We start from the raw sequence: 26,244 nt of genomic DNA on the forward strand, positions 1-26,244 counted from the left end.
CATATAATTAGAATATCATCAAAAAGTTGATTTATTTCAGTAATTCCATTCAAAAAGTGAAATTTGGATATTATATTCATTCTTTACACACAGACTGATATACTACAAATGTTTATTTCATTTAATTGTGATGATTAAAACTGACAACTAATGAAAATCCCAAATTCAGTATCTCCGAAAATTTGAATATTACTTAAGACCAATACAAAAAAAGGATTCTTAGAAATATTGGCCAACTGAAAAGTATGAACATGAAAAGTATGAGCATGTACAGCACTCAATACTTAGTTGGGGCTCCTTTTGGCTGAATTACTGCAGCAATGCGGCGTGGCATGGAGTCGATCAGTCTGTGGCGCTGCTCATGTGATATGAGAGCCCAGGTTGCTCTGATAGTGGCCTTCAGCCCTTCTGCATTGTTGGGTCTGGCGTATCGCATCTTCCTCTTCACAATACCCCATAGATTTTCTATAGGGTTAAGGTCAGGCGAGTTTGCTGGCCAATTAAGAACAGGGATATTATAGTCCTTACACCAGGCACTAGTAGCTTTGGCACTGTGTGCAGGTGCCAAGTCCTGTTGGAAAATGAAATCTGCATCTCCATAATGTTGGTCAGCAGCAGGAAACTTGAAGTGCTCTAAAACGTCCTGGTAGACGGCTTTGTTGACCTTGGACCTCAGAAAACACAGTGGACCAACACCAGCAGATGACATGGCACCCCAAACCATTACTGACTGTGGAAACTTTACACTGGACTTCAAGCAACGTGGATTCTGTGCCTCTCCTCTCTTCCTCCAGACTCTGGGACCTTGATTTCCAAAGGAAATGCAAAATTTACTTTCATCAGAGAACATAACTTTGGACCACTCAGCAGCAGTCCAGTCCTTTTTGTCTTTAGCCCAGGCGAGACGCTTCTGACACTGTGTCTTATTCAAGAGTGGCTTGACAGCTGAATGCGTCAAGGAATGCGACAGCTGAAACCCGTGTCTTGCATACGTCTGTGCGTGGTGGTTCTTGAAGCACTGACTCGAGCTGCAGTCCACTTTTGTAAATCTCCCCCACATTTTTGAATGCGTTTTGTTTCACAATCCTCTCCAGGGTGCGGTTATCCCTATTGCTTGCACACTTTTTTCTACCACATCGTTTCCTTCCCTTCGCCTCTCTATTAATGTGCTTGGACACAGAGCTCTGTGAACAGCCAGCCTCTTTAGCAATGACCTTTTGTGTCTTGCCCTCCTTGTGCAAGATGTCAATGGTCGTCTTTTGGACAGCTGTCAAGTCAGCAGTCTTCCCCATGATTGTGTAGCCTACAGAACTAGACTGAGAGACCATTTAAAGGCCTTTGCAGGTGTTTTGAGTTAATTAGCTGATTAGTGTGTGGCACTAGGTGTCTTCAATATTGAACCTTTTCACAATATTCAAATTTTCTGAGATACTGATTTTGGGGTTTTCATTAGTTTTAAGTTATAATCATCAAAATTAAAAGGAATGAACACTAGAAATATATCAGTCTGTGTGTAATGAATATATTTAAATCCAAATTTCACTTTTTGAATGGAATTACTGAAATAAATCAACTTTTTGATGATATTCTAATTATATGACCAGCACCTGTATTAAGCAGCACAACTGTTAAACTGACAAGAAATATTTCTTGGGCACCAAATCAACTTATTAGAATGATTTATGAAGGATCATGTGTTATTTCAATCAGCAATATTTCACAATATTACTGTTGTTACTGTATTTCTGATCAAATAAATACAGCCTTGGTGAGAATATATGTATATTTGCAAATATTGCTGGTTACTTTATCATTACAAATCATTTTCCACATTTGAAAGTTAACTTAGATAATAGCATCTGCTAAATGAACATGCAAATATAAGTCTAATGAGTGCACTGACAACAGAACAAACCAACCCACACAGAAACTTGTAATACAGACAGACTCATACTTGTGTGTAGGTCAACTTGTCTATTTAATATATAAAATACAATAAAACATACGCAAAAGGGGAGGGTCATAAAGGACAATGGATACTTTGGTACAATAACAAACACTCTTTTGTAAAAGCAGTATAGAATTTGTAATAACATATCAGTGCATACTTTGTTTATGAAAATATACACAAACTGTATATCATTCTCCGAAAACAACAATTTTTTTCTTTTTTGTCTTTTTTTTTTTACAACAAAACTCAAAGCAGACTAGCCGAACACAATATATTAGCTATAATTCTTCTTTTTTAAACTTTTTTCTTCAATTTCTATTCTAGTTTTGTGTGTTGTATATTCTTATTGAAATTACATTTCAGTTTATTTATAATATGACTCATTCTTTGCTTGTCTGACGCCCATGCATTGTGTCTGATCAGAATAAATTAAATGTGTGGATGTCCCACCTTAACTATGTGTAGATACTATTGTACAATTGACTAAAAATTGCAGCATTGAACTGGTCATTCTATCGAACCTGTTTTATCGCTTCCCTCAATTAGCAATAAAGTACTAATATTACTACAACGGTTTTGTTTTACTTAATAAATCGTGCAATATTAGTAACACCCCTTTGAAGAACAAAAAATTAAAAGAAAACAAAAAATTTAAACGAAAATATATTTATATAATATTCATATATAATAAAATAAAATAAAATAAAATAAAATAAAAATAAAACAGGATGTCTAACCTACACAAAAAAACCAAACAAAAATAATAAAAACCGTCTTTCTAAATGTATCATTATTATTACCATCTGTGATGATAATCATAATGGTAATGATAATCATCGTAACAATTATATTAAAAACAGACAATAAAACTGTCACCAGCACAAATTAACACGAGAAAAAGTATGTGAGAATCTCTAGACATCATACAAAGGGAATAAGGGGACCAAAGTGAACTATTCACCGGACGATTGTCTTTTCTTTGATTACTCAGATTCCTAATTTTATCACGAGGTCTTCAAGAGAGCTTTTCGAACGTCGTCTTAGCCTTGAAATCAACACAGCCAGCGCTTCGAGGCGCCGGACCATCCCGGGCGCATAGGCCTCGAGGATCAGGCTGTCACCTTATAAACGTACATAGAAATCACTGCATTTGTTCAAAGCTCAGGACACAACAGTCTTTAAGTCAACGGGTGCGTTGCAGAAGCCTCGCTCTGCTATGATGCAGTTCTAGAAAATATCCGCCCAGTAGCTCTAGAACCTCAGTCGAAGGGATATGAACGCACGTCTGTGATGAGTCCGAACGAACGCTTACTCTCACCGCCTCCTGGTACTGCATCCATCATGTGTGTGAGTGTGTGTGTGTGGAATCTGGTTTAACAAAAGGTGGGCCACCTGTTGAGGTGAAATGAAATGGCTTCTGTCTTCCTCTGTTAGTGAAGGAAAGGAGAGAAAGAGAAGATACGAGAGGATGGAAGGAGAGGTAGAGAAGCCGATGACGGACAGGTGAGTCTCACCTCAACCTTACTAACACTTAAAGTCATAGTTTTAGAGGGGAATACAACATATTTGAAATAATTTTGAACCCCATTTCCCTTCAGCACTAAGTTTGTCCTCACGTAATTTTTCAAAACTCGTCACGGAAACGTCCTTCATCTTTGTCACTTAGAGAATACACTAATGCACAGAAAACGATTTGTGTACATCATTGTCACATCTGCAACACGTGTAAAGCCTAATCTAGATTTCAGTACAACATTCTTTTTTATTTGTTGTCTTTTTTCGTCATGTCTTTTTTTTTTTTTTTTACAAAACGTGACATTTTTCTTCTATTATTGTTCACGGTTAAACACGTGAAGTGCAATATAAGCCAAAAAACAAAACAAAAATGAAACGTCCTTCCCTGAATGCTTTTAAACGTCTTATAGGTGAAAGAAGACTTATTTTCCCTTCCAAGCCGTCAGGGAATCGCTCTGTTGGGAGATAGATGTGTAAAAATGACACATAATCAATCAAAGTGGACTGATCGTGAAAATGATAATGCGAGGAAATTCCTCACTTGTGTGTCTGAAGGTGTGCGAGCGGGTAAGGGGGAAAGATTTTAAAGTGCACGCCATCAGGATAAAAACAACGGAAAAGAGTCACGCATAAAAACAGTCAAATCCTCCTTCATCTGCCTCTCCACCTTGATAACTTATAACACGGTACAGTTTATTTACAGGTAGAGGTTGACAGAGACGGTTCCACTGAGATTACAGCGCTGTTTCAGAAAGACCCAGCAGAATATATGTGAACATACATCGCTATGTACAATCTCAACGCTTCTCACACACACAGCGCTACACAACCTCCATCTCTTTCTTAGCTAAAATGATCTAGCTGAGATACGTGTTTGCCACCAACTCTTTTTGCTATACATAAACCTGTACTGAAACACTGAGAAGTTTTGTATATACATGATCTCAAACATCTAAAAACCCGGTATCCTGAGTTAAACAACTCAGACTTTTTTGACCGCTTTTTATTTTTCATGGAATCTTACAAACAATAATAAAGCATACCCGTCCCATAAAGTTAACTAATTAATCTCTGAATTACACAGCCAGACAAAACAATAAATATAGCATAATGCGGCAGACCGCTGCTCTCGTAAATGCAGCCATACACTGCAGGCCGATACGAACATGTCCGTTTCCTGCACGCCTGGATCTCATTAGTACAGATAGATCTACATTTCCATCAACGACACTACGTTTACGGTCCACGCGTACGCAGAAAACTGAGGATGCGGAGCGGCATCTGCGCTTTGAGCTCCGCCGATAGACACACACATCTAGTGCGCTGGTGTGAGGTTATGATACAACAAAAGATGGATGTTTTTTTGGCTGAATTGTGTTTAGCAATTGAATGAATGAGCACCTCCGTCTCACAGCTGACACACACACACACACACCCACACACACCAAGCACACTATGCTAGTTTTTGCGCAATTAGAAAAACAAAGAGAAAGATTTTATGCTAAAGTTGTTGCAACAGGAACGGGGGCGATTCTAAAGGCAGCTGCTCAAGCAGATAGTCAAAAAAAACATGAAAAGAAACAGGAAAAGCAAGAGAGAAAGAGTCAGTCGAGAAGATAAATGGCAAATACAACCATTCATACAAAAACACCAACAAAAAAAAAGGAGAAAAAGATTTTAAAAAATAGAGATCGACAGGCTTGTCTATGCAACATAAGCAGTTGTTATGGCGTTTTGACAGAGCAGTGCCGCTGAACTCTGATCAGGTCGACGGTAAGGCCTGTAAAAGTTGATCTGAGATCCGGACGGACTCTCTGAGCAGGGGCGAGGGATATCAGAGATGCGACCAAAAGCCCTTCCGCCTTGTACATCTCTTCAGTCTCGTATATGTGAACACGTTTACACCTGGATTGGCAACTGTGTGTGTCTGAAGATCTAGTGCGTGTGTGATCATATATGCATATTTTATATAAATATATACACACACACCAGTAAATATGAGTGTGTCTGAGAGTGAGACAAGAGTGATAGAGACAGGAAGAGAGAGAGACAGAGAGACAGGCGCATGCATGTGTCTAAGTGCAGACTGAGATTGGCTGCTGAAAGCAGGTGTCACTAGGGGTGTGTTTATGTTGGTTTGTGTGTATGTGCGGGTAAGAGAGCAGCTCTCTCGCTCTCTCCTTCAGCGTTTATGTGACCCAGGTGTCCAGTCTCATGCGTTTCACATTGGCTGACTCCTGCTGCTCCGCTTGGGACGATTGCTCTCCGGAAGCTCGGAGGAGACCCAGACCGGCCGAGTTGAAATCGGGAGGACGCGGCTGCCCACCGTCGTCTCGATCACTTCCCTCATAAGAGCTGCCGTTACTGCTGATGCTGTCGACCGGAGAGCGGCCGGTGGGCTCCAAACGCTGTGTCCCACTGTGATACTGGGTCACAGTTAGGCCTCCTGCCCCGCCGGTGGAATTAGGGGTGCTGCGATCCCGGTTAGGAGACACCGGCTCGGATTTGATGCTGACATGGGGGTTAGTGTTAACCGTCAGAGTAGCTCCATGAGGGATCGTTCCCACGGGCCTATGGTAGAAGGAGAAAAAGAAATCAACATCACTAATAAAGAGGGGACACCTGATATCTTACAAAAATATACATTTTAAATACAATAAACATACGCGTGGACAAAACAGCAATGTTACCCACAACTTTATCATGTTTTGCACTACCTTTGTACAGCCACATTTTAGTATACAAAAAAATAATAGTACAATAGAGCAGCTATAAAATGCACGGAAGCCAGACTAGTTACCTCTGTCACTTAACTCCTGCTAGCCATGCAGTCACAACTTGGTCAGCCTCCTTTCATACATCACAACATGCCACATACCCTCAACTGCAGTGAGTGTGTTTATGTGCGTCTAATTAGGCTGCAGCCAAACGTATGTATTTACAGTAGTGTATTATTTATGTTGGGATTATTCAAAGCTATTCCAGTGGTTTGGAGAAGAGGAGAGGAGAGAAGAGAAGAATGAACAGAAAAGGATACAACAGGAAAAGAAAATTAAAGAAAAAGTGGAAAAGTAAGTCAAAAGGAAAGAAAATAAAAGGGCAAAAAAAGAAAAAAGGAAATGGAAACTAAAAGGAAAAAGAAACAGAAGTGCAAAGGAAGAGGAAAGGAAAACATGGAAAAGGACCGGATATAGTGGAATAGGAAAGGAAACGCATGGAAGAGGAAATTAAATGAAGAAAATAAGAAGAGTAATCGAAATAGTAAAGAAAATGGAAAAGGAGGGAAGTGATGGGATGGGAATGGAAGGGAAAATTAAAATGAGAAGAAATGAAAAAAACTAACGGAAGGAAATGGAGAAGGAAATTAAATGAAAAATAAAATAAGAAGGAATTGAAAAAGGAAAGAGGATGGAAATGGAAGAAGATGAGAGGAGAGGAGGGAAGGAAAAGGAAACTAAAAGGGAAAAGAAAGAAAAGGAAAAAGGAAAGGAAATGGGGAAAGAGAGGAGAGGAGGTAAGGTAAGGTAACCAAGGTAAGAAAAGAAAGGAAAGGGGAAAGACTTTATAAAGGAATGGAAAAGAAAAGAAAGGAAAGTGAAAAGGAAGTGGAAATGAAAGAAATGAACATGGAAGAGAAAAGAAAACGGAAAAATAGCAGAGATCAATAGGGGGGGGGGGGGGGAAGGCATGAGAAAAGAAAGCGAAGTACAAATAAATGGAACAGTAAAAAGTAAGACAAAAAAAGCTAAACGTTTTTATTTAAAGAAAACATATGCAATTTAACAAATGTAAAAAGAGATAAAGAGAGAGGGTGAGAGGGTTGTGAAACAGAGAGTTTGGTCTTGTGGGCCTGTACAGGTTGATTGATGATGCTGCAGGTGCTGTTTCAGTATGTTCTAATGCAAAACAGAAAGGCCAACTCAGCAAATCACTGACAAAGACAAAGCCCAGCTTCCTACAGCCCAAGCAGCCAGAGACTGATAGAGAGAGAAAACCAAGAGAGAGCAGGAGAGTTAGCGCCATTGGCCGTAGAAAAATGGCCACAAGACAGACAACAAACAGAGACAGACGGAGAGAGGAGAAGCCAGATACAGTACCAGCTGATCCCTTCCTCCCTGCCCAAGAGTAAGCTGCCCTGAGAGGTCACACTGCAGAGAGAGAGACAGGCAAAACCCACTCTAGCATCTGCAATAATCAACGTCATGTCAAACACACACGTACATGTCAGCATTTACTCATCTACAACAGTTCAGAGACAGACGGATGTCTATGGACAGTTAACATGGACTGTTTATTCAGCAGGAGAAAGAAAACCCAACTCAATGCTTACTTCCAAAAACAGAAGTAAATATCCCACCCTCATGCATAGCGGAAAGAGTGAGTCTTCACCCCAGTCTGGTCAGAAAAGGCCGGCACAAGGAAAAATGATTTGATGACATGAGAACATAAAACAGGGTGGCGGAGCAGCGGGGAGCTCTCACGGCTACATTTGCATTTATATTAGAATGAACAGGAAGTCAGGGCCACAGTGGGACGTAATGACAGTTTCTCAGGCATAACAAGAGAGAAATTCATATGAAATTCACTGAATATTTTCAGAGAACTCAGCAGCTGCTGCCCGGAGAGTACGAAATCCTGATAAAGTTTTACTGATCAGCTCACGGCTGCACTGAAAACATGAAAATATTGTCTCAGTCCTGCTAAACCTAACAAATACAGCATATTTGTATTAAGATTTTCTTCTTTGAAATGAGTGGACAGGACATAAAATATTAGATGAAATTAAAACTACTCTACCACCCCCTTGAGGTCTATGAGAGAAGTTACAATTAAATTCACAGAAAAATGCAAGTTTGAGTTCTGGAGGTAAAAGGCAAGACAAAACATAATATTTCCATTCCAAAATGAACAATAACATTATATAATAAAGTAAGGAATTAGCTAGGCTCTCTTGGTTACTGTTGGTGACTTAGACAAACTTTACAGAACGTGAATGGATTATACAGTACAACTTTTAGTAAATAAGCTTAAAGGGTGGTAAAAATGCTGTTAAAGTGTGATGGAATTAAAGGTTGTATCAGCGATTTCAGGCCCAAACAAAAATGATCACATTCATCTAATCTTTCCTAACGATCCGCTAGCTACCCGCCCCATAAGCAGGCTGTCAAAAAACCGCGTCTCTGTAGGCAGCCTAGGCTCTGAGATCTGCACACAAAAACAAATGGGTACAAACACCACTCAAAATCAAAATAAACAGTGTTCTAACCAATCACCGACAGGGGCGGGTGTTGTTTGTTTTTGCGCTCGTGCACGGCGCCTGCACGCGAGGTCGGAGCTGAAGAATAAGGCAGCGTCTATCAACCCTATGCTATCAACGGACCAGATACATTTAACATGGAAGAGGCAATCCCCAAGAAGAGAAGGAGGATTAGGGCGAGGGAATACCCTCGTTTTTCATCAAAGAAACGAATAAATAATTGCTTTAGAACGGTGGAGAGAACTCAAAGAATTGAAAATTTTTAAATCGGACGCTGAGGATGCACTGTTTCTTCTGGACAGGTGAGTAGCTTCTAGTGCTGACTTTTTTGTATGTGAACTGTGTGTAAAAAATATAATTCTTTAAAAAATATGAGTGAAGCTCGACTAAACTTGGATAGCTCTAGCGAATATCAGATTGTAGGGATTTAACGTTAGTGTGTGAGATTGGCATGCTAGTGAGCGAGTTGATTCTGACGAATTGGAATTTGTTGAGGGAGGGGCGAGCTAACTTTGTTTGTTTGGGATCTCGCTTCAAACACAAACAGAAGTGACTTCAATCGCTGATACAACCTTTAAGTAAAAACATTACAAATCATTTTTATTTGATGGTTTCATTCTAACTGAATGACTAGCTATGTTGTTAGGGGGCGTTCACACAGAACGCGTTTTTCCATTCCATTGTGGTACTTTTCCAATGTTTTATATGCAAACATGCGCTAGACGGACGTGTATAGCCACGAGTGCAACGGCTATACACGTCCGTCTAGCGCATGTTTGCATAGAAAAACATTGGAGAAGTGCATGACACAGCGTTCTAAAAACGAGGTGCTCAAATTAAAATGTTAGAAAAAAGCATCTGGAGACCTTGCGCTTTTCCCTCGCTTTTTTTCAAAGCAAAAACGCGTTGTGTGTGAACCAGCCCTTATGTGTTAAAAACAATATTCTACAGCTGATAACATTTATTGTTAACATTTAATTTCTATTGATTGTACTATGATCTGAATTAACATGTACATTATTTAACAATAAACTACTGATGCTTTCATATTCATTTGGGAATAATCCGCAGCTTTGCTTTTTTTTTTTTGTAAACAAATACCACCTGTATCCTGGATACCAAAAATATGTTTCACCATATCATAGATCATTTCTTTACAATTCTCTTTGAAGCCATCTATACAAACATATTCTTCATAGACTTATAGTAGAAAAGAGTTATCTTGTAATATTGTGAAAAGCAGCAATTGCCATTTTATTTTTTAACGCAGGGCTTAGCGAAGGGTCAATTGTTTATAAAAACAAATCAATTGATATATACATTTATGGTCTTTAGCAGTCACTTACTTACCAAAGTGACTAAAAATAATGTGCACTTCATATTAAATGGCATTTACCAGTACGAGAATTTGAAAAAAAGCTGTCTCAAGTGTCAATATGGGAATATAACTTTATTGCTACTATAAAATAAAATAGAATATAGAATAGACACATAATGTTTAATATTATGAATTGCTGTTGATCAAATGATCAGTATAGTAATGGAAAAAAAACATTTTAAGCCTTGACCTGCTGTGTTAAACAGCCTGGTTTATATAATATGTGGTGCTTGAGGTGGTTCAGAGCAGGATCTGCTGGCATGATGAACGTGTGGCCATGCAGCAGGTTACAAACGGACGGACGAATGAACCCCAGAGAGTCCTGACCCACTTGGGAGGACATGATGGAGATGTCTGTCCTACTTTTAAATTCTAATCTCTACCTGCTCAGTTATAAGTGCACCAATGTGCTAGATTCATTAGAAAAACGCATTGGGTAAATCTGTTTGTCGCGCACAGGACACTGGACAATAAGCAATGAACAAGAAAAAGATAAAAAGACACAAAGTTGGATTTAATGAAGAGAGACTCAGATGTTGAAATGGTCATCTGTGAGACGACGAAAGCGTGAACATTCTTCAGCATGGCCAGAGACAGTAACCATGACAACTAGGCCATGGCAGGTGACAGACAGGACAGTGGTGCATAATAGGCCGACACAAAGCACCCACAGAATATGACTGGCTAACACAGAGAGCCCACGGTTTGACTGGCGGACACAGAGTGCCCATGGGACCCCATTCACCTGAGATTAGCAGCTAGACCAGAGATGCAGTGAGCCATCTCTCCGTTCTGTTTGTCTGAGCCCCACATGCTGTAAACAAATGAGAAAGAGCACACAAACACACAGCAGGTTAGACCTGCTCCAGAAATCTGAAAATCTGTACACAGCATTAACAGAAGCGAACATACACACTAATGAGAGCGTAGCGCAGCGCTAACCCTGCTGTTAGCAGGCATTAAAGGCAGGCTAGAACACCTCGATGTTCGCCCCCCATAGGGAGGAGAGAAAGAGGAAGAAAAGAAGTAAAACGTCTGTGTGAGACCGAAAGAGAGTTATTTAGGTCAATCTCCAAGGGGCAATACGCAGGCTATAGGTTGTGTGCTACCGATGATTGTTAGATTGTTCTTGTTCAAGTGATTGCTAATATGAGATCATGACCTCTCCTATACCACTGAAGGCAATAAAAAATAAATAAAAAAAAAACGAGCACATTCACAGCAAGGTAGATGTATGTGTCGTGCTAATAATGCAGCGTACAGTTGCCCTTGACCTGAGCCATGGGCCATTATGTGATGCATTAAGAGGAAATAGGTAGCGCAGGCATTCTGCTGTTTTGCCCTGTACATTTTATTCACATCCTGAACATGAAACATCATATTCAGGCCGTCTTGATGCCCCTGTAACACAGTTTTGAGTTATAGAGCAGTAGCGAAGTTTTCTCTATAGCTGATCGAGCAGAGAGACACAAAGTAGAACTTGATTAAAGTGTTACGGTTCTATCTAGTGGGAATAAAATTGCAGATTTATATGTAATAATTCTCAACAGTTTACAGTGGACACATGTCAAAATGTATGAGCTCACTACCTAGGCAATAATGCCCAAAAATTCTGTCTAGGAAGGACACTAGTTTGTGCTAAAGCAGTTTAAAAAAAATTAATGTTAGCTTAAGGTTTAATTCATTATTCCTTTAGGTATCGTGAACTGGCAATGAACACTTTTTTTTTTTTTTTTTACAGATTAATAATAATTTAACTAAATGAATTTATACATCTTGCAATGTTGAAATGTATTAATTTATGTAGAAATTAACATAATACAGTAAATGAAAAAATGCTGTAAACATGCATTTTTCAGTCTCTTATGCTCACCAAGGCTGCCTTTATTTGATCAAAAATACAGTAAAAACAGCAATATTGTGAAGTATTATTACAATTTCAAATAACTGCTTTCTACTTGAAATATTTTAAAATGTAATTTATTCCTGTGATCTAAGCTGAATTTTCAGCATCATTACTCCAGTCTTCAGTGTCACATGATCCTTCAGAAATCATTCTAATATGCTGATTTGGTGCTCAACATCATTGAAATCAATGTTGAAAATGTTTTAAAAGATCAACATTAAATATTCTGTAAAATTATAAATCGTCTACGAATTTTGAACAATTGAATGCATTCTTGCTAAATAAAAGTAGGGTAAGTAAGATTTTAATAAACTTCTGAACTATAGAGTATTTTGATTTTATTTCATGTTATCTTTTGCATTAACTATTTTAACATATATATTTGATTGCAAAGTGTTGGCCACCACACTTTATCTAGTTAGATGTAGCTAAAGGTTAAGACAATCAAGACAACTGAAGAGTTTTAGCACAAGACTAGAGGGGCGTATATCACTGAAACTTCCACTGTAGACAGGAAGTAGATGTGGTGCATGTGGCCTCACACTATGGACATGTGGTTAGAGAAAAACCAGGTGCAAGTGTGAGTTGGTGAGAGCAAGAGACAGAGTTTGTAAAAGGCATAAGACGTACACAAGATTACTGAGGGAGGCCAGAGTTAGCTGCTGTGGCTGTTGTTGGTGCTGTTGTTGCTGCTGCTGAGACTGTTGCTGGGATACGGATGGCTGCTGCTGTTGTTGCTGGGATACGGATGGCTGCTGTTGCCAAGTGGTCATGTTGCTTGGCAACAGTGCACCCGACGGCGTAAAGGCCTGGAGGGCTGTTAGATCTGCACTTGTTAGCTGGTACTCTGCATGAAAACAAAGAAGAACATTTAATGTATATTTATTTACTGAATTCTATTTATGGCCTCTGATTCCTATAGTTGTGATAACATAACATCTATATTCAGTTATCGTTTCTTTTTATGGTCCTAATAAATTCCAGTGATAAATCTAGCCTCGAAAAAGAGGTAAGGAATAGGTGTGAAAGAATGAACGAGAGCAAGTAAGAGATAAATGGACCGTGGGCTCTGCAAGTATCTCTCTGGAGTGTTAACTAAAGCATGGCCGTGTTTATTTCTCTCAAATCTGTGCTGGCCTGCAAAGTGACGGATGTCTTGGCTTCTCCCAATGATGTCACTCTCACCTGTGTTGTAGGCGGTTGACATGGAGAATGGAGTCAGGAGGCTTGGCGTTGCCACGGAAACCACTGGTGTGGTAAGAGGCTGGGTCACTTGAGAGGCGCCTAACCGCTGAGCGTTCTGGAAAGCCAGAGAGAGAGAAAAACAGAGAGAGATAGAGTCAAAAGTACCAAGAGTAACTTTCCGGGCAAGGAAAGAAAGGACACAAACACCTCTGAAAGACTTGTGTACGCATGTACACAATCTTCAAATTCCAGACACTTCTGAAGATTAAATAATTTAGATCATCATAAGCCCGGTTTCACAGACAGGGTTTAGATTGAGCCAGGATTAGGCAGTTCAAAGTTCAAATTAGGACATTTAAGTATCTTTTATAAATCTGCCTTAGAAAAAAACATTACTGGTGTGCATCTTGAGACAAAACAATGGCACTGACATATTTTAAGATACGCCAGTGCAAGTTGCTTTCAATTAAAACAGCTCAAACATGCATTTTAGTCTGGGACTAATCTTAAACCTGGTCTGTGAACTCGGGGGTTAAAGTACCAGTCCATATAAACAACAACGTAAGCTCCACAGTTTCAGACTGTCACTCTAAACATCTCTCTAGACTCTCAGCTGAGTGTAAAGCAGTTGCGTTTACATGGACCCTAATAATCCGGTTGTAATCAGCACAGTCAGAATAAAAAAAGTCATATGTAACCACGTCGATCAGAATGAATTGGCCAAAACCAATTAAAGTGTCATGAATGTGACAAGAACAATCAAACAAAAGGTGTCCATGTAAACGTAGCAACTGAGATAAATGTCCTACAACTGTGAAGAGCTCAACAATATGGATGGTCAAGGGCCAGTCTGACAGTGTTTCGGGTCAGCTGGATGATCTGTCAGAACATCTTTTGGTTTTGTATGAAGTATTGAGCATTGTTGTGAATTCTACTCATTTAAATATGGCACCAAGGAAATTGATGTGGACCTTTGATAATTTTGCAAGTATCCAAAAACACTGGTAATGTTTTACACCATATATATATATATATATATATATATGTGTGTGTGTGTGTGTGTGTGTGTGTAATCATTTTATATGGTGGGGCTGTTGAAAATGTTGGCTTGGAAATGAAATATTTACCACACACACACAAAAATCCTCATTGCTGAGCCCTTATCTGAATCATGCAAGGAAAAAAAACACTTCACTACAAAACACAAGATAACAAAATGCAGTCTGTCTTCAGGGTAAACCAGCGTCAAACATTCACATTTAAACCCCTTTTAATTTTACAAGGGGAAAAAGATAGAGGCCACTTTTACAGTCAACAGACTCCCATGATTCATGCAAACACTCACAGATACAGATGCTGAGATGACTGAAACCCACCCCAAAACTCGGATGGACATGCACTACACTTAATGTGTTATTGGACAGCAATCATTAGAGAAAAAGACATCAAGAAGTGAAAGAAGGTGGGAGAGAGACAGACAGACAAATTGATCTTTGGAGTGAGGGCTTCTGCTCCGATGCACTCCACGTTTGATCTAGTGTGTCTGACTCATGTGAGATCAACCCATGCATATGTGCATTTCGCCTCGAGTGTGTGTGTGCATTCATTTAAAACTGCACACAATAATCAGGCAGTCAGCCTGCAACTGAATAAACAGCACGCATTTAACTCCAATTCACTAACCGCCAATTAGATCATATATGAAAAACAGTGTATTCTTCAGTCCAATAAAAAGACTGTTTAACCACAATCATTACAATTTGATCAGTGAAAAATGCAGTGTATAAAAAATGGACAGAAAATTACATGTTAAATACACAACATCCATAAATCATTCGTCAAACATTTGTTTGTGAAATGAGACCGTTCACAGCACAACAGTCAAAAGAATTGAGCTGTATTCACCTCACTCACCAACTCCAGCTCTTCATCTGTCTGCGAGGCCAGAAACAAATAGAAAACAGAGATTACAACTCCAACACACGCACAAGCCCCGTTCTACACTTGGTTTCCATCTCGATACGAACACAACTGCCAGTGACCACTTCTGATCAGATTTCATGTGAAGGGTCTCAGACCTCATGACTGCATATATTACTCACTACATCAGCACGACACTGCATGTTTATAGCACAATTATTTGAGGCATACTATTACTTCCAAATATACTTTTTAAATGTTAAACTAATTGAAAATATTCACTAATAAAAAAAACAATGATGACTTAAATAATCACTGCATGTTATGCAGACACAATATAGTAGTGGCCAAATGCAATGTCTAGAGGGGATTTCTTTTTAATGACTATTACTATGACTATAATAAATATTAGGGAAGAACAAAACACTAAACTTGGTTAAGATATTTATTATCTGACAAAATTATTTGGTAAAAAAAAAAAGGCAAACTACAGCTACAGGTTTTATGTTACAATACAAAAAAACTAAAAAAAATGCATAGAAAAGCAAAAAGCTCAAAGAGAAAAGCATACACTGACTACATCATAATCAGTTATTAATATTTCATCTCTCTCTTGTTTTTGCAAGTGTTCATAATTTCTTTGTATGACAGTCTGCAAAATGTGGCATGTTTTATTGCGTTATCACTAGTAAAACAATTGACTCGAAGCACAACTACGCAATATGCTTACAAAGTCTTTAAAGTCCCTGTAAAGGCAATTAAAAAGCAAATTTCTAAACACATTATAAATGTTAGAGATGTATTGCTAAAACATATTACAAAGACTATTTTCCGGATTTTTTGGGCAGGTCTACAACGGGGCTCGATGACGCACTGGAGCCCCTGAGCTCCTGGACACGCCCCTACTTGATGACGCACTGGAGCCCATGACGCTGGCCGCTCCACTAACAATATAAATAGAGCACATTCGCATCAGTTTGGCGCTCAATCGCGAGTTACTGTCAGTACTATTATTTGTTACTACAGCGTACAGTTCACTAGTTAGCTATGTCTTCGTCACGGAAATGCGTACTACCTGGATGCGATCATGTACAAAACAGATCGGTGTCCTTATTTAAATTTCCTAAAAACGATCACATCAAGAAGAGGTGGATTAATTTTGTGAAGAGCCACCTTGATAGAGAGCTGAGGATCACCACCAAAACCCGCCTCTGTAGTGATCATTTTACACGGGATAGTTTTATAAACTTTCGTCGGAGACAACTGGGATTCACTGATCCGCTGTTGCTGGTGAAAGGGGCCGAACCGATTATCTCCCGCCTCGGCCTTCATCCTCCCGTCGCGCCGACAACTGGTGCCATCATCGGCAGTGCGTGCCCACCAATGAGTGTAAGTTGCCTTGTGTGCTTATGTTATAATTAACCTAATAAGCTGCTAGGAGCATCCATTCCGGCTGTAGCGGGTGACAGTTGAGTGTGGCAACGGCAGCTGTCCCGCGAGTGGGCGTGGTTTCAGCGAAGCAAGCGGACATGCCCCCAGCGTTTGAGAGCAGAGACTACTGCTCATTTTTTCAAGATTTTGATAGCTTATTTTATGTACTTGCCGGCTTTTTTTATCATTCAAATTTGGCTGGGTGGCTAATAACACATTTTTCTGTGATATGGCAAACTCAGAACACATACTTCATTTTGAATTTACAGGGACTTTAACAAAATTTGAATAATATTTCGAAGATGTAATTTTTCCGAGGCTGGGCAACAATTTTGGCCACTACTGTGTGTATATTAGGGGTGAACCGGTATATGTATTCGTCCTGAACCGTACAGTACGGAGGTCATGGTTCATTGCATGCAGTCACAGGCGATCCACCCTCCAATCCAGAGGGGGGCACGCGCGACAATGCAACGCTGTTTGCTACCAGTAAAAAGCGCAGAAGGAAAAGAGATGATGATCGATATGTTTACATCTCTCAACAAGTGTTTCAACTGCGGAAAGATATCAATAAAACAGCTTGAGAATAATATCTCACGTAGCATTACATTTACCTCAGGCATTTAGTGTCACCAGCAGGTTAGTTCGCAAAAAAATGAACTCTAGAGAGAAGCATTTCGTATATATGCACTATATTAGCCTATTCATTATATTTACTTAAATATATCCCCCTGTAGTCAATTATTTTATCCCTTAAAACTCATCTTTGATCACCAAAATTACATATTTACGCGTTTTTTCCTTTGAAAAAATTTCTTAATTTCTTAAAATAGTTTGAATGTAACTCTACACCCTTGCTTCATTTAGTATACGCAGTTCTATGAATATGCAAATTAGCTTCGCCTCCACACACTCACACCAGCCCAGAGACATTTACGATCACACATTGACGTGATTAGTTACAAGGTAGTTTAGAAACACCGTCGATTTCAAACCGCAGTTTTTGAGACTGTCTTTGGTTCAGTGCAGTTTTAAGGAGAAAATACTCAGCAATAGTGTTGACTTGTGAATTTATACATGGTTTGTCTCAAAGCATATTAAAAACACCACATAGACATATAAACAATTTTAACCTGTTAGTAATGTCTTGATTATTTAATGTTTGTTTAAATAAATTTGTCATGACAAATGTCTTATTTAAACAGAGACATAAAAAAACAGTTTAATAAAAAAAAGATAAAAGAAGCAATTTTGTGTTTAGTTAACTCCCCCAAGCTGTACCGAACCACAACTTAAAAACCAAGGTACGTACCGAACCGCCATGTTTGTGTACCGTTACACCCCTAGTGTGTATATACAGTACATATAAAGTTTTTTTTCATAAATAATATATATATATATATATATATACAAACACACATACACACGCGCACACACATACTGAGAGCAAACAGACAGACGTATATGAATCAGCTCAGTCTATCTGAAAGCTTTACATTCCCTTCCCTTCTCATGGTCCTTGTGAGAAATTCTTGTGTAGAATAACAATGAGAGCATTAGCCCTCATATGCTTTCGTTATGCTGTAACATAGCTTCGAGATTGGATGATGTTCGACCCAACAAGTCTATTGTAGAGCAATGTGGAAGTGCTCACCAGCTGCATGAGGCCCTTGCTGCTTTGAGAGGTGATGACCCGAAGGTCCGGTTTGCGACTGTTCACCATCTGAGTGCTGGGTTGAGGGGGAGATTTAGCCGGGACTACTTTCCCCATGCTGTTGCCGTTGGAGACTGAGAGGAGTCCTGGGGAGGCCCTGGCACTGACGTAACCATTGGCTATAGAACAAGAAAGAAAATGAGGAAAAGACAGAGAAATGTCAACGGGGAGATTTACAAATAAAGACCTTGGTTGCTTTCTTTCTCATCGACCCTAAGAAACACTTGTGCATTTTATGAAAACAAAATTAAGATACACGACTGTGGTCATATTTTCTGTAATTTGTATTGAGAAAAACACAATAATTATCCACCAGGGTAAAATAATCCTATTAGGGTCTCCCTCACCACAGCAGATGTGTTTTCCAACACTTTGTACTGCAAACTAAATCCTCTGTTTATTTGGAATTACAACTCTATTATGTTGTAATTGGAGGATTAATAATGACTGTTTTTTAGGTTGGAGAACTGCATTCCTTTATGGGAGGAAATGCACGCCCAAGCAGACACACACAGGGAAGGGATCAGAGGGATCTAACTGACACTAGTTAATCCTGTTCGTCGACTTTCTTCTCAGCTTTGTTATTGAAATATTTTCGCTCTATTTTGTTTATGACGTTGTAGAACTTGTAATGCTTGATCTAATCTGACTCAAGGGCAGTGTTTTCACAGGAAGGCAAAATATGTGTGTGATCTGTGTTTTAGAGCATGGCTGAGAGAGAGAGAGAGAGAGAGAGAGAGAGAGAGAGAGAGAGAGAGAGAGAGAGAGAGAGAGAGAGAGAGAGAGAGAGAGAGAGAGAGAGAGAGAGAGAGAGAGAGAGAGAGAGAGAGAGAGAGAGAGAGAGAGAGAGAGAGAGAGAGAGAGAGAGAGAGAGAGATTTTCCTAATGTTTTCCCACATTCTGGAACCAAATAACACTATTCTCCCAACACAACTTGAACGTCACTCACCAGTGCTATGGCAACCCACTGATGTCTCAGCTGAACAGAAATATCCCAAATATTTATACTACAAATATTTTTAGCAATGCTATTTTAACTTGCTGCTGTAGGGGAGACAGGATTGTTTGGCAACAAGATTTTGATGGCACAGAGTACATTTCTGGGTCATAATAGGGTGCTGTTACAATGTAACATGAATGTTTGTCATCTGGATTCACACTCACGGATTCTCATCCCATAAAGACTAAAACAAAAATTAACAAAGTATTTACATTTGAAAAAATATGAAAATACATGAAATGGGTTAAATAATTGAAAAAGGAACAAAGGAAAAGGGGTTATATTCAGATATAAGTCTGTGATAAAATATGAGATCTGACAAACTTTATTTTATGAAAAGAGTGTAATCTGGTTTATAAAAATACCAATAATGATTATATAATGTATTTATATATATTTATGTAAAACCAATCTGAATTAATCATCATATCAGATAATAATTATATTAATTGTAAAAACAATATTATTTTTAGTTTATTATTTTAACACTGTCAACCAACCCCACAATCTGTGCCAACTGTGTTCAAACATTTTAAAAACATTTTTACATTAAACCTTTTTTTTTACTCAAGAAAATACACTTTATTTTTTTATATTGCTGGATCATCTTAATATTTTTAACACCAGAGATTTTGAATAAAGTATGAAAACTCTGCCAATGAATCCCAGTATCCCCTACTGCTTCTAAAATGTGCTGTGTGTTGACGCTTTAAAAAACTAAACTAAATAAATACACTCAATTAAAATAAAGTCTATCAAAAGTAGATGTCCTCAGTTTCGGAACGATTTAAGAGTTTCAGACTGGAGAGACTTTTGCAGTTTGATATTTTATCCTACCTGAGCTCCGGTTACAGGGCAACAACTGCGTTTTACTCTGCTAGACGTGTGTGTGAACAACAACCGCGTCAGCAGCTCTGAATGGAAAGAGATTGCAAAGGGAGCTGCAATTCCTTGGCAGCAGAGAAGAGACGTGCTCAGCTGTTCTCTGCCCCAGGAAACACAGCTTATGATCAGTCTGGTTTTTAGAGGGGGCTGGGACAGAGAGTATAATGGTAAATACAGTAGATATGAGTGTGTATATGTGAGTGTGCTGTGTAAGTAAATAAGTGTGTAGGTTGTAAGTCCCGGCCTCTGTTAATCTCCACTTCAAAGGTCTGACTGCCTTTTTCTTTTCGTCTCTGTCCATGTCTCTCTCGCTCTCCGTCCCTCTCTCTCATGGGAATGGTAGGAATGCTACATGACGTCAATGCTGACATTCCCAGAGCAACAGCTGAGAATGGAGGGAAGGGAGGGGAAATGGACAGAGAGAGAGAGAGAGAGAGAGAGAGAGAGAGAGAGAGAGAGAGAGAGAGAGAGAGAGAGCGAGCGAGTGAGCGAATGAGCGAATGAGAGAGAGCGAGCGAATGAGAGACAAGGATTGGTAATGGACAAGGAAAAGCAGTATGGTAAGAGCTGAGAAAGTTTCTTAAATAAAAAAAATAAAAATTGAAGATTATGTCAATAATCTTTTTTGTTTAACAGCCTTTCATGCTTGGTCAAATTTAGGTTTAAGTTTAAAAGTTGGCCTAACACAAAAAAGTTAAGTCTCAAAAAGAAAGAAAAAAAAAGGGCACGGAATACCAAAGGTGCCATTTTGTGGAATGTGCCAAAGAACACACACACAAACTCCAAGAAACCATGGAAGTTATTCTTTTTAAGTGACTCCACAAAGGCCTTCAGCCTCTTTACTGATTAAATGTTCACATTTTAAATGCACACTTAAAATGTCCATGAGACTTCATGTGCTCTTTGAAGATCAGAGGCAGGAGAACCAACAGCTGTCTGGGACTGTCAAGATTGGCTGGGAGGAGAGAAGGGAGTGTGACAGAGGGGGAGGGGAAGGGACGGAGCGTGCTGGTTTAAGCTGGGTATTCAGACTGTCATGTGTGAGATATGAAGAACAGCTGACAGGGAAAGGATGGGAAGACAAGTATTCAGGAGCACAGAAACAGAAAAAAGAAAAAAGCAAACGATAACAAAGGGAAATGGAAAGACGGAGTAGGAAAATTAACATGCATGGTGTTGACCCATAACATTTATGTCATTCGTGCTCCATGGTCCCATGAGGGTGTTTACAGGCATGCTTGGAGAGCAGAGTGTGAGCTTCAGCTGTCACGCGCGAACAGGTGTGTGAGCGTATGGTGGACGTCTGATAGTCTCTCTGATCACTCGCTTTCAGATTTTTGTGTTCGGACAACCTTCATGGAGCTGCTGTCATCTCATAATCACAGTCAGATCAGATCATATCTTATCAGATGAGACTGAAAACCCTCGCTCCACTCTGCAGGTCTTAAGCGTGCCCTTCAATTTTAAGCAGTTTGACTCAGACTGATGCATTATTCAGGTGAAAATAAAGAGGTTTTATTGGGGCCGTCTGGTTGGTAGGAGGAAAGACTTACCCACAGGGCTTGGGCATGCTCCGTTTGAATGGTTGAGGTCACCTCCCAGAAGGGCACCTGGAAAAAAGACAGAATAGCTTACAGGAAGGCTGAAATCTACAGACTACAGACTCTCTTTGTATTTTGGACTTGTGAACGATATAGTGTATATATTGTACATGTGCACTTTTAAACACCATCTCATGTATGTTGCAAAAGCTGTGCCAACCACCATTCCTGTCTTGTGGAAATAAAAGCTTCTATTCCATTCTAAAATTATTCGATCGAGCATTTTTCTTCCAAACAGTGATTACGTGTTACGTGAATCAGTATTCCTTTGAGTTTTCAAGGGTGCATCAGAACACATCCGCGTTTACACTACAAATTCGATATGCGTCCCTGACAACCTACAAAGGTGGTTTGAGTGATCAGATCAAAATGAGATGCATTCACCCTTGTTAACAACTGCATCTCTCGAGATGTTGATACCAGGTTTAAAACGCCTTTTATCTGATGCTACAAGCTGATACTGAAATACTGAAAAGAAAACTTCACAGAATGGGCTGAAGTGAGATTGCATGCCGTAGGGATGCATAAATAATAAAAGTCTGGCCAAAACAAAGTTGATACTTATTTTTATGTTATGGCTGAAAACCGATAAATGGCTGGTGTTACAATTTCAGTTACAGTTACAAAATACAAAAAACACTACAATAAGATTGTATTTATTAATGCTGGTTGATGCATTAAAGCAATACACACAACAGGTCCGTTAAAGGGGGCATGTTTATTTTTGACATATAAGAGGCCATTGTACTATAAAAATATCCTGTAAGTATCAGAACTTCCTTGTTAGTTCAAAAACAGTTTTTTTTTAAACCAAGCAGCCAAAACGACTCATTTTGGATTTTGTCACATTATGATGTCGATCGCTACTTTCCGACATACACCATGCATATCAAGTAAGGGTACTGTTGGCGGTGGAAACACAAGCCAGATCAGGGTTTACCATCCCGAATCGTACTGTACTGTCCTGTACCGCTCGGAGGAAACGAGGCATTAATGTAACTAAATGAAAGCGAAAGGTGACATATGGAGGCCAAGTATGGCATCATACCAATATATTGCACAAGCATTAATAAAAACTGATCAGTACACTATGTAACCACTCTAGAGCAGAGTAGATGATGGTTTGAGAGACACTTTTAAGCATAAATCAGTGGTGTGTCTGAGTAACAGCTGCTCCGGGTAATCCGACACCCACAGGCAAACATTATAAGCGCATGTACACAACATGAGTTACTATTTCCTCCTTCCTGCTTTGCTTACGGGTACTCGGGACCATTGATCTTTTACCTGCGCTGGCTGGTCTCTGTGGCAGGCCTGGAGACACCGTGTTCCTCTGGAGCTGCGGTTGCTGTGGCGACAGCAGGCGCGGGTCTGTGAGAGTGGAGGTGACGAAGGAAGTGGTGACGAGGCTGCTGGGATTGCTGAATGGCAAAGAGCTCTGATTGGACACCGGTACTGTGACTGGCATGGAGAAAGTGGGTGGTGGCACTGTGGACTGAGAAAACACAGATAGAGAGGGAAACGGTTAGCGCCTTTACTTCAAACACCTGCATGTACATCAAGACAACACACAAGCGGACACACATCGGTTTTAATAGCATGCAGTGACTTGTGCAAACATCTCCAAAGCAGATCATGTGAAGCTACGAGGTGCAGAGTTAATTTTGTAAGACTTAAAAACCGCGCGAATGGTCCAGACTGGAAACGAAAGGAACAGAAAAATTCTGAGAAGCTTCGCTCCACTTCAGTCCAAATTTCTCTGAATCATCCAGCATTTATAATTACTGTATATTTTTACACTATTCGCTGTGGCGAGCAGGACGAGGCCGAGGGTGAGAGAACGGAAGCATAAAAGGAGGAGCGACGACCTGAAGATCAAGAGAGGAACAGGCCTGATTTTATGTTGTGTTTTGTTTCTGTTTTGTGTGGCCAGCAGTCGTCCGTGAGGGGCTGCTGGCTTATACTTTTGTTTTTGTATTTGTTTTATTTTGTCATTAAAAGTTGTTGAATGCTCGCCGGTTCCCCCCTCCTTCTTCCCTGAATCTTAAACATTGCTACATTCGCTTATTACATTGTGATGTAAGGAATATTGTTTCCGGGTACAAGCCTCTACTCATTTCAGTTGAGAATACAATTTCAACAGCAGTTTATGAGCACATTTTATTCATACCACACATTCAAGCTAAGATTCTGAAAACTCACGGTGTACACACTATAGTCTCCAGGCATCCCGGACACTAGTATTTTAATGATTCATAAAAAATTAACAGTCTGGCCATCTGAGATTTTAGTATGGAGATATTAAGACTATTTCTTGTTTGCTTTTGGCATCTGATAGAGAGATCTGAAAACCACGTTTTGTTTTGTACCCCAGCATTATACTCAATTTTAGTCTGCAACAGTTGTCCTTAAACTGATAATATGGCTCTGGGGAATATCTCAGCGCGCAGGGTAGGTTCAGGTGTTTTAAACAAGGGCCATGTGTCCGTGACAACTCCTGAGTCAGCCGATCTTCGTTCTCGTGCTTTCTGAAGCGCAATTAGCCAGCTTCGGCACTCAGCGTGGACTCAAACTGTCCAGATGCTCAGATGGAGACCCATTTTCCCATGATCATCTGCAAAACCAGGGCCTCTAAAATTAGAATGTGGGCCACACTAGGCCTCCTGTGTTCTGAGTGGGACCCAGTTTGATAGTCTGGCTGTTTCTCTGTCCTTCTCCATTTCTTCTGTAGCCTCTGTCTGAGTGTCGACAGAAAAATTTAGTTTGAAGTACGATGATTATAGTCCCTAAGAGTGAGAACGGGGTTTTGAGCTCCGTATATGGATGTTAACAATAAATGACCGGGATTACAATTATGTGGTAACACTTTACAATAAGGTTCCATTAGTTAATGCATGAACTAACATTGAGCAATGTATCAATACTGAACTGTACTGTTCATTGTTAGTTAATGTAAGCTCCGGTCCATTAAATAATATTAACAGATACAACTTTTGATTTTAATAATGTATTAGTAAACGTTGAAATGAATCAGGATTAATAAATGAGTTAGAGGTATTTTTCATTGTTAGTTCATGTTGACTAATGTTAACAAATTAAACTTCATTGTAAAGTGTTACCAATTCTATACTATTTTGCCTAAAAAAAAAAAAATTAAACACTAAAATCAGCCATTTTTAAACATTGGGCAACACAAATGTATAATGTACAGCATGATAATATAATATATAGTTGTGTATTTTATATTTGCTAAAGACTACATTTTGTCTTCTATAGGCCTATGTCTTCTATAAAAACTGTTTTCGAAGAAATGACTCCTAATAAGAATCTAGTGATGCCAAAGCTATTTTAAAGGAATATTCCAGGGTAAATACATATGAGCTACAGTTCTAGAGGGAGTAACCCATGTAGCATAGCATGCTACTCACTAAGCCTGTGGACGAAACAGCAACTAAGTTCCAGCACTGCACGCAGGCCAGGCAGGGTGAAGGGAGGGCAGGGTAGAGTAGAGTCAGTGTGAGGCGAGGTTTTAAAATATGGAGCACCTAACACACCTCATCTGAATATAAACACCAAAATCTAGTGTGCTAGTCTCCAATGTCTCAGCCAGAAAGTGTAATCTTACACATCTGAATGTGCCTTCAACAACTGAAGATAAATACAACAGACTGAAGATAATATCGGTCTAGACACACAGAGAAGCCATAGACAACTGTGACTGGAATGACACTTGGTCCTGAAAAACTATCTGTGTGACGTCGAGAAATACCGTGACCAGTGAAGTGAGAAAGACTGACTGGTTTGGGAAACAAGTTGGCAGTTATATTAACATGAAGTGCTATTGGATTTGAGCTTACTGCAGATCACAGAGCACATGAGGAAAGATCTTTCAGGGGCAATTTACTCAGTAGATTTAAATGGGGTCTTATAATACAACCAAATCCGATCAAAAACTTTAGGCTGCATTTACACTAGCACCAAAATATCGGATGTTTTTAAATCACATGAGACATAGATTGGAATTTGCTGCACACGTGTAAAAACAAAAATCCGCACAAGATCCGACTTTTTTCGCATTCCGTTCTGAGCCACTTCCAAATGTGGTTTAAAGCTTGTAGTCTAAAGCTTCACTATTACGTACAGACGCAGGTAAGTCACACTCACAATCTCTCTCTCGTTAATTTATTCAAATTGATTTAAATGAATGTATTCTTAACATGCTACTTGATTTCACTTCAGAATTCTAGATTCAAAATCAACTGATATATACTACTGTTCAAAAGTTTGGAGTCGGTAAGAATTTGTAAAAGTTTGTAAAAGTACTCTCTTATGCTCACCAAGGCTGCATTTATTTGATCAAAGATATAGTAAAAACAGTAGTATTAGAAAATATTATTACAATTTAAAATAACCGTTTCTATTTTAATTATTCCTCAACTGTGATGAAAAAGCTGAATTTTCAGCATCATTACTCCAGTCTTCAGCATCACATGATTCTTCA

The 26,244-nt window shown here is 39.3% G+C and overlaps 1 protein-coding gene across 42 annotated transcripts in view; it reads right to left on the bottom strand.

Annotated features, from left to right (window-relative positions):
• Positions 1-3,818: 3,818 nt before the first annotated feature.
• Positions 3,819-26,244, bottom strand: part of mef2d (myocyte enhancer factor 2d) — a 56,674-nt gene continuing 34,248 nt past the window's right edge. For 4 of the 42 annotated variants that reach the window (XM_077214681.1, XM_077214690.1, XM_077214675.1 and 1 more), the window contains exons 5-13: positions 23,031-23,238; positions 21,696-21,752; positions 18,198-18,376; positions 15,098-15,127; positions 13,193-13,307; positions 12,638-12,854; positions 10,847-10,915; positions 7,564-7,614; positions 3,819-6,037 (exon numbers count right to left, since the gene is read on the bottom strand). In XM_077214681.1, the coding sequence (XP_077070796.1) occupies positions 5,656-6,037; positions 7,564-7,614; positions 10,847-10,915; positions 12,638-12,854; positions 13,193-13,307; positions 15,098-15,127; positions 18,198-18,376; positions 21,696-21,752; positions 23,031-23,238 (1,308 nt within the window). In that variant the 3' untranslated portion in view covers positions 3,819-5,655. Of the gene's footprint in view, positions 6,038-7,563; positions 7,615-10,846; positions 10,916-12,637; positions 12,855-13,192; positions 13,316-15,096; positions 15,128-18,196; positions 18,377-21,695; positions 21,753-23,030; positions 23,239-26,244 lie in introns of all 42 variants that reach the window. The other 38 variants (XM_077214638.1, XM_077214657.1, XM_077214647.1 and 35 more) reach the window with 15 other exon arrangements.

Source organism: Siphateles boraxobius, unplaced genomic scaffold, assembly GCF_051911475.1.
Source record: "Siphateles boraxobius isolate OS27281-9 unplaced genomic scaffold, OSU_SipBor_1 12, whole genome shotgun sequence".
Classification (NCBI taxonomy): Eukaryota; Metazoa; Chordata; class Actinopteri; order Cypriniformes; family Leuciscidae; genus Siphateles; species Siphateles boraxobius.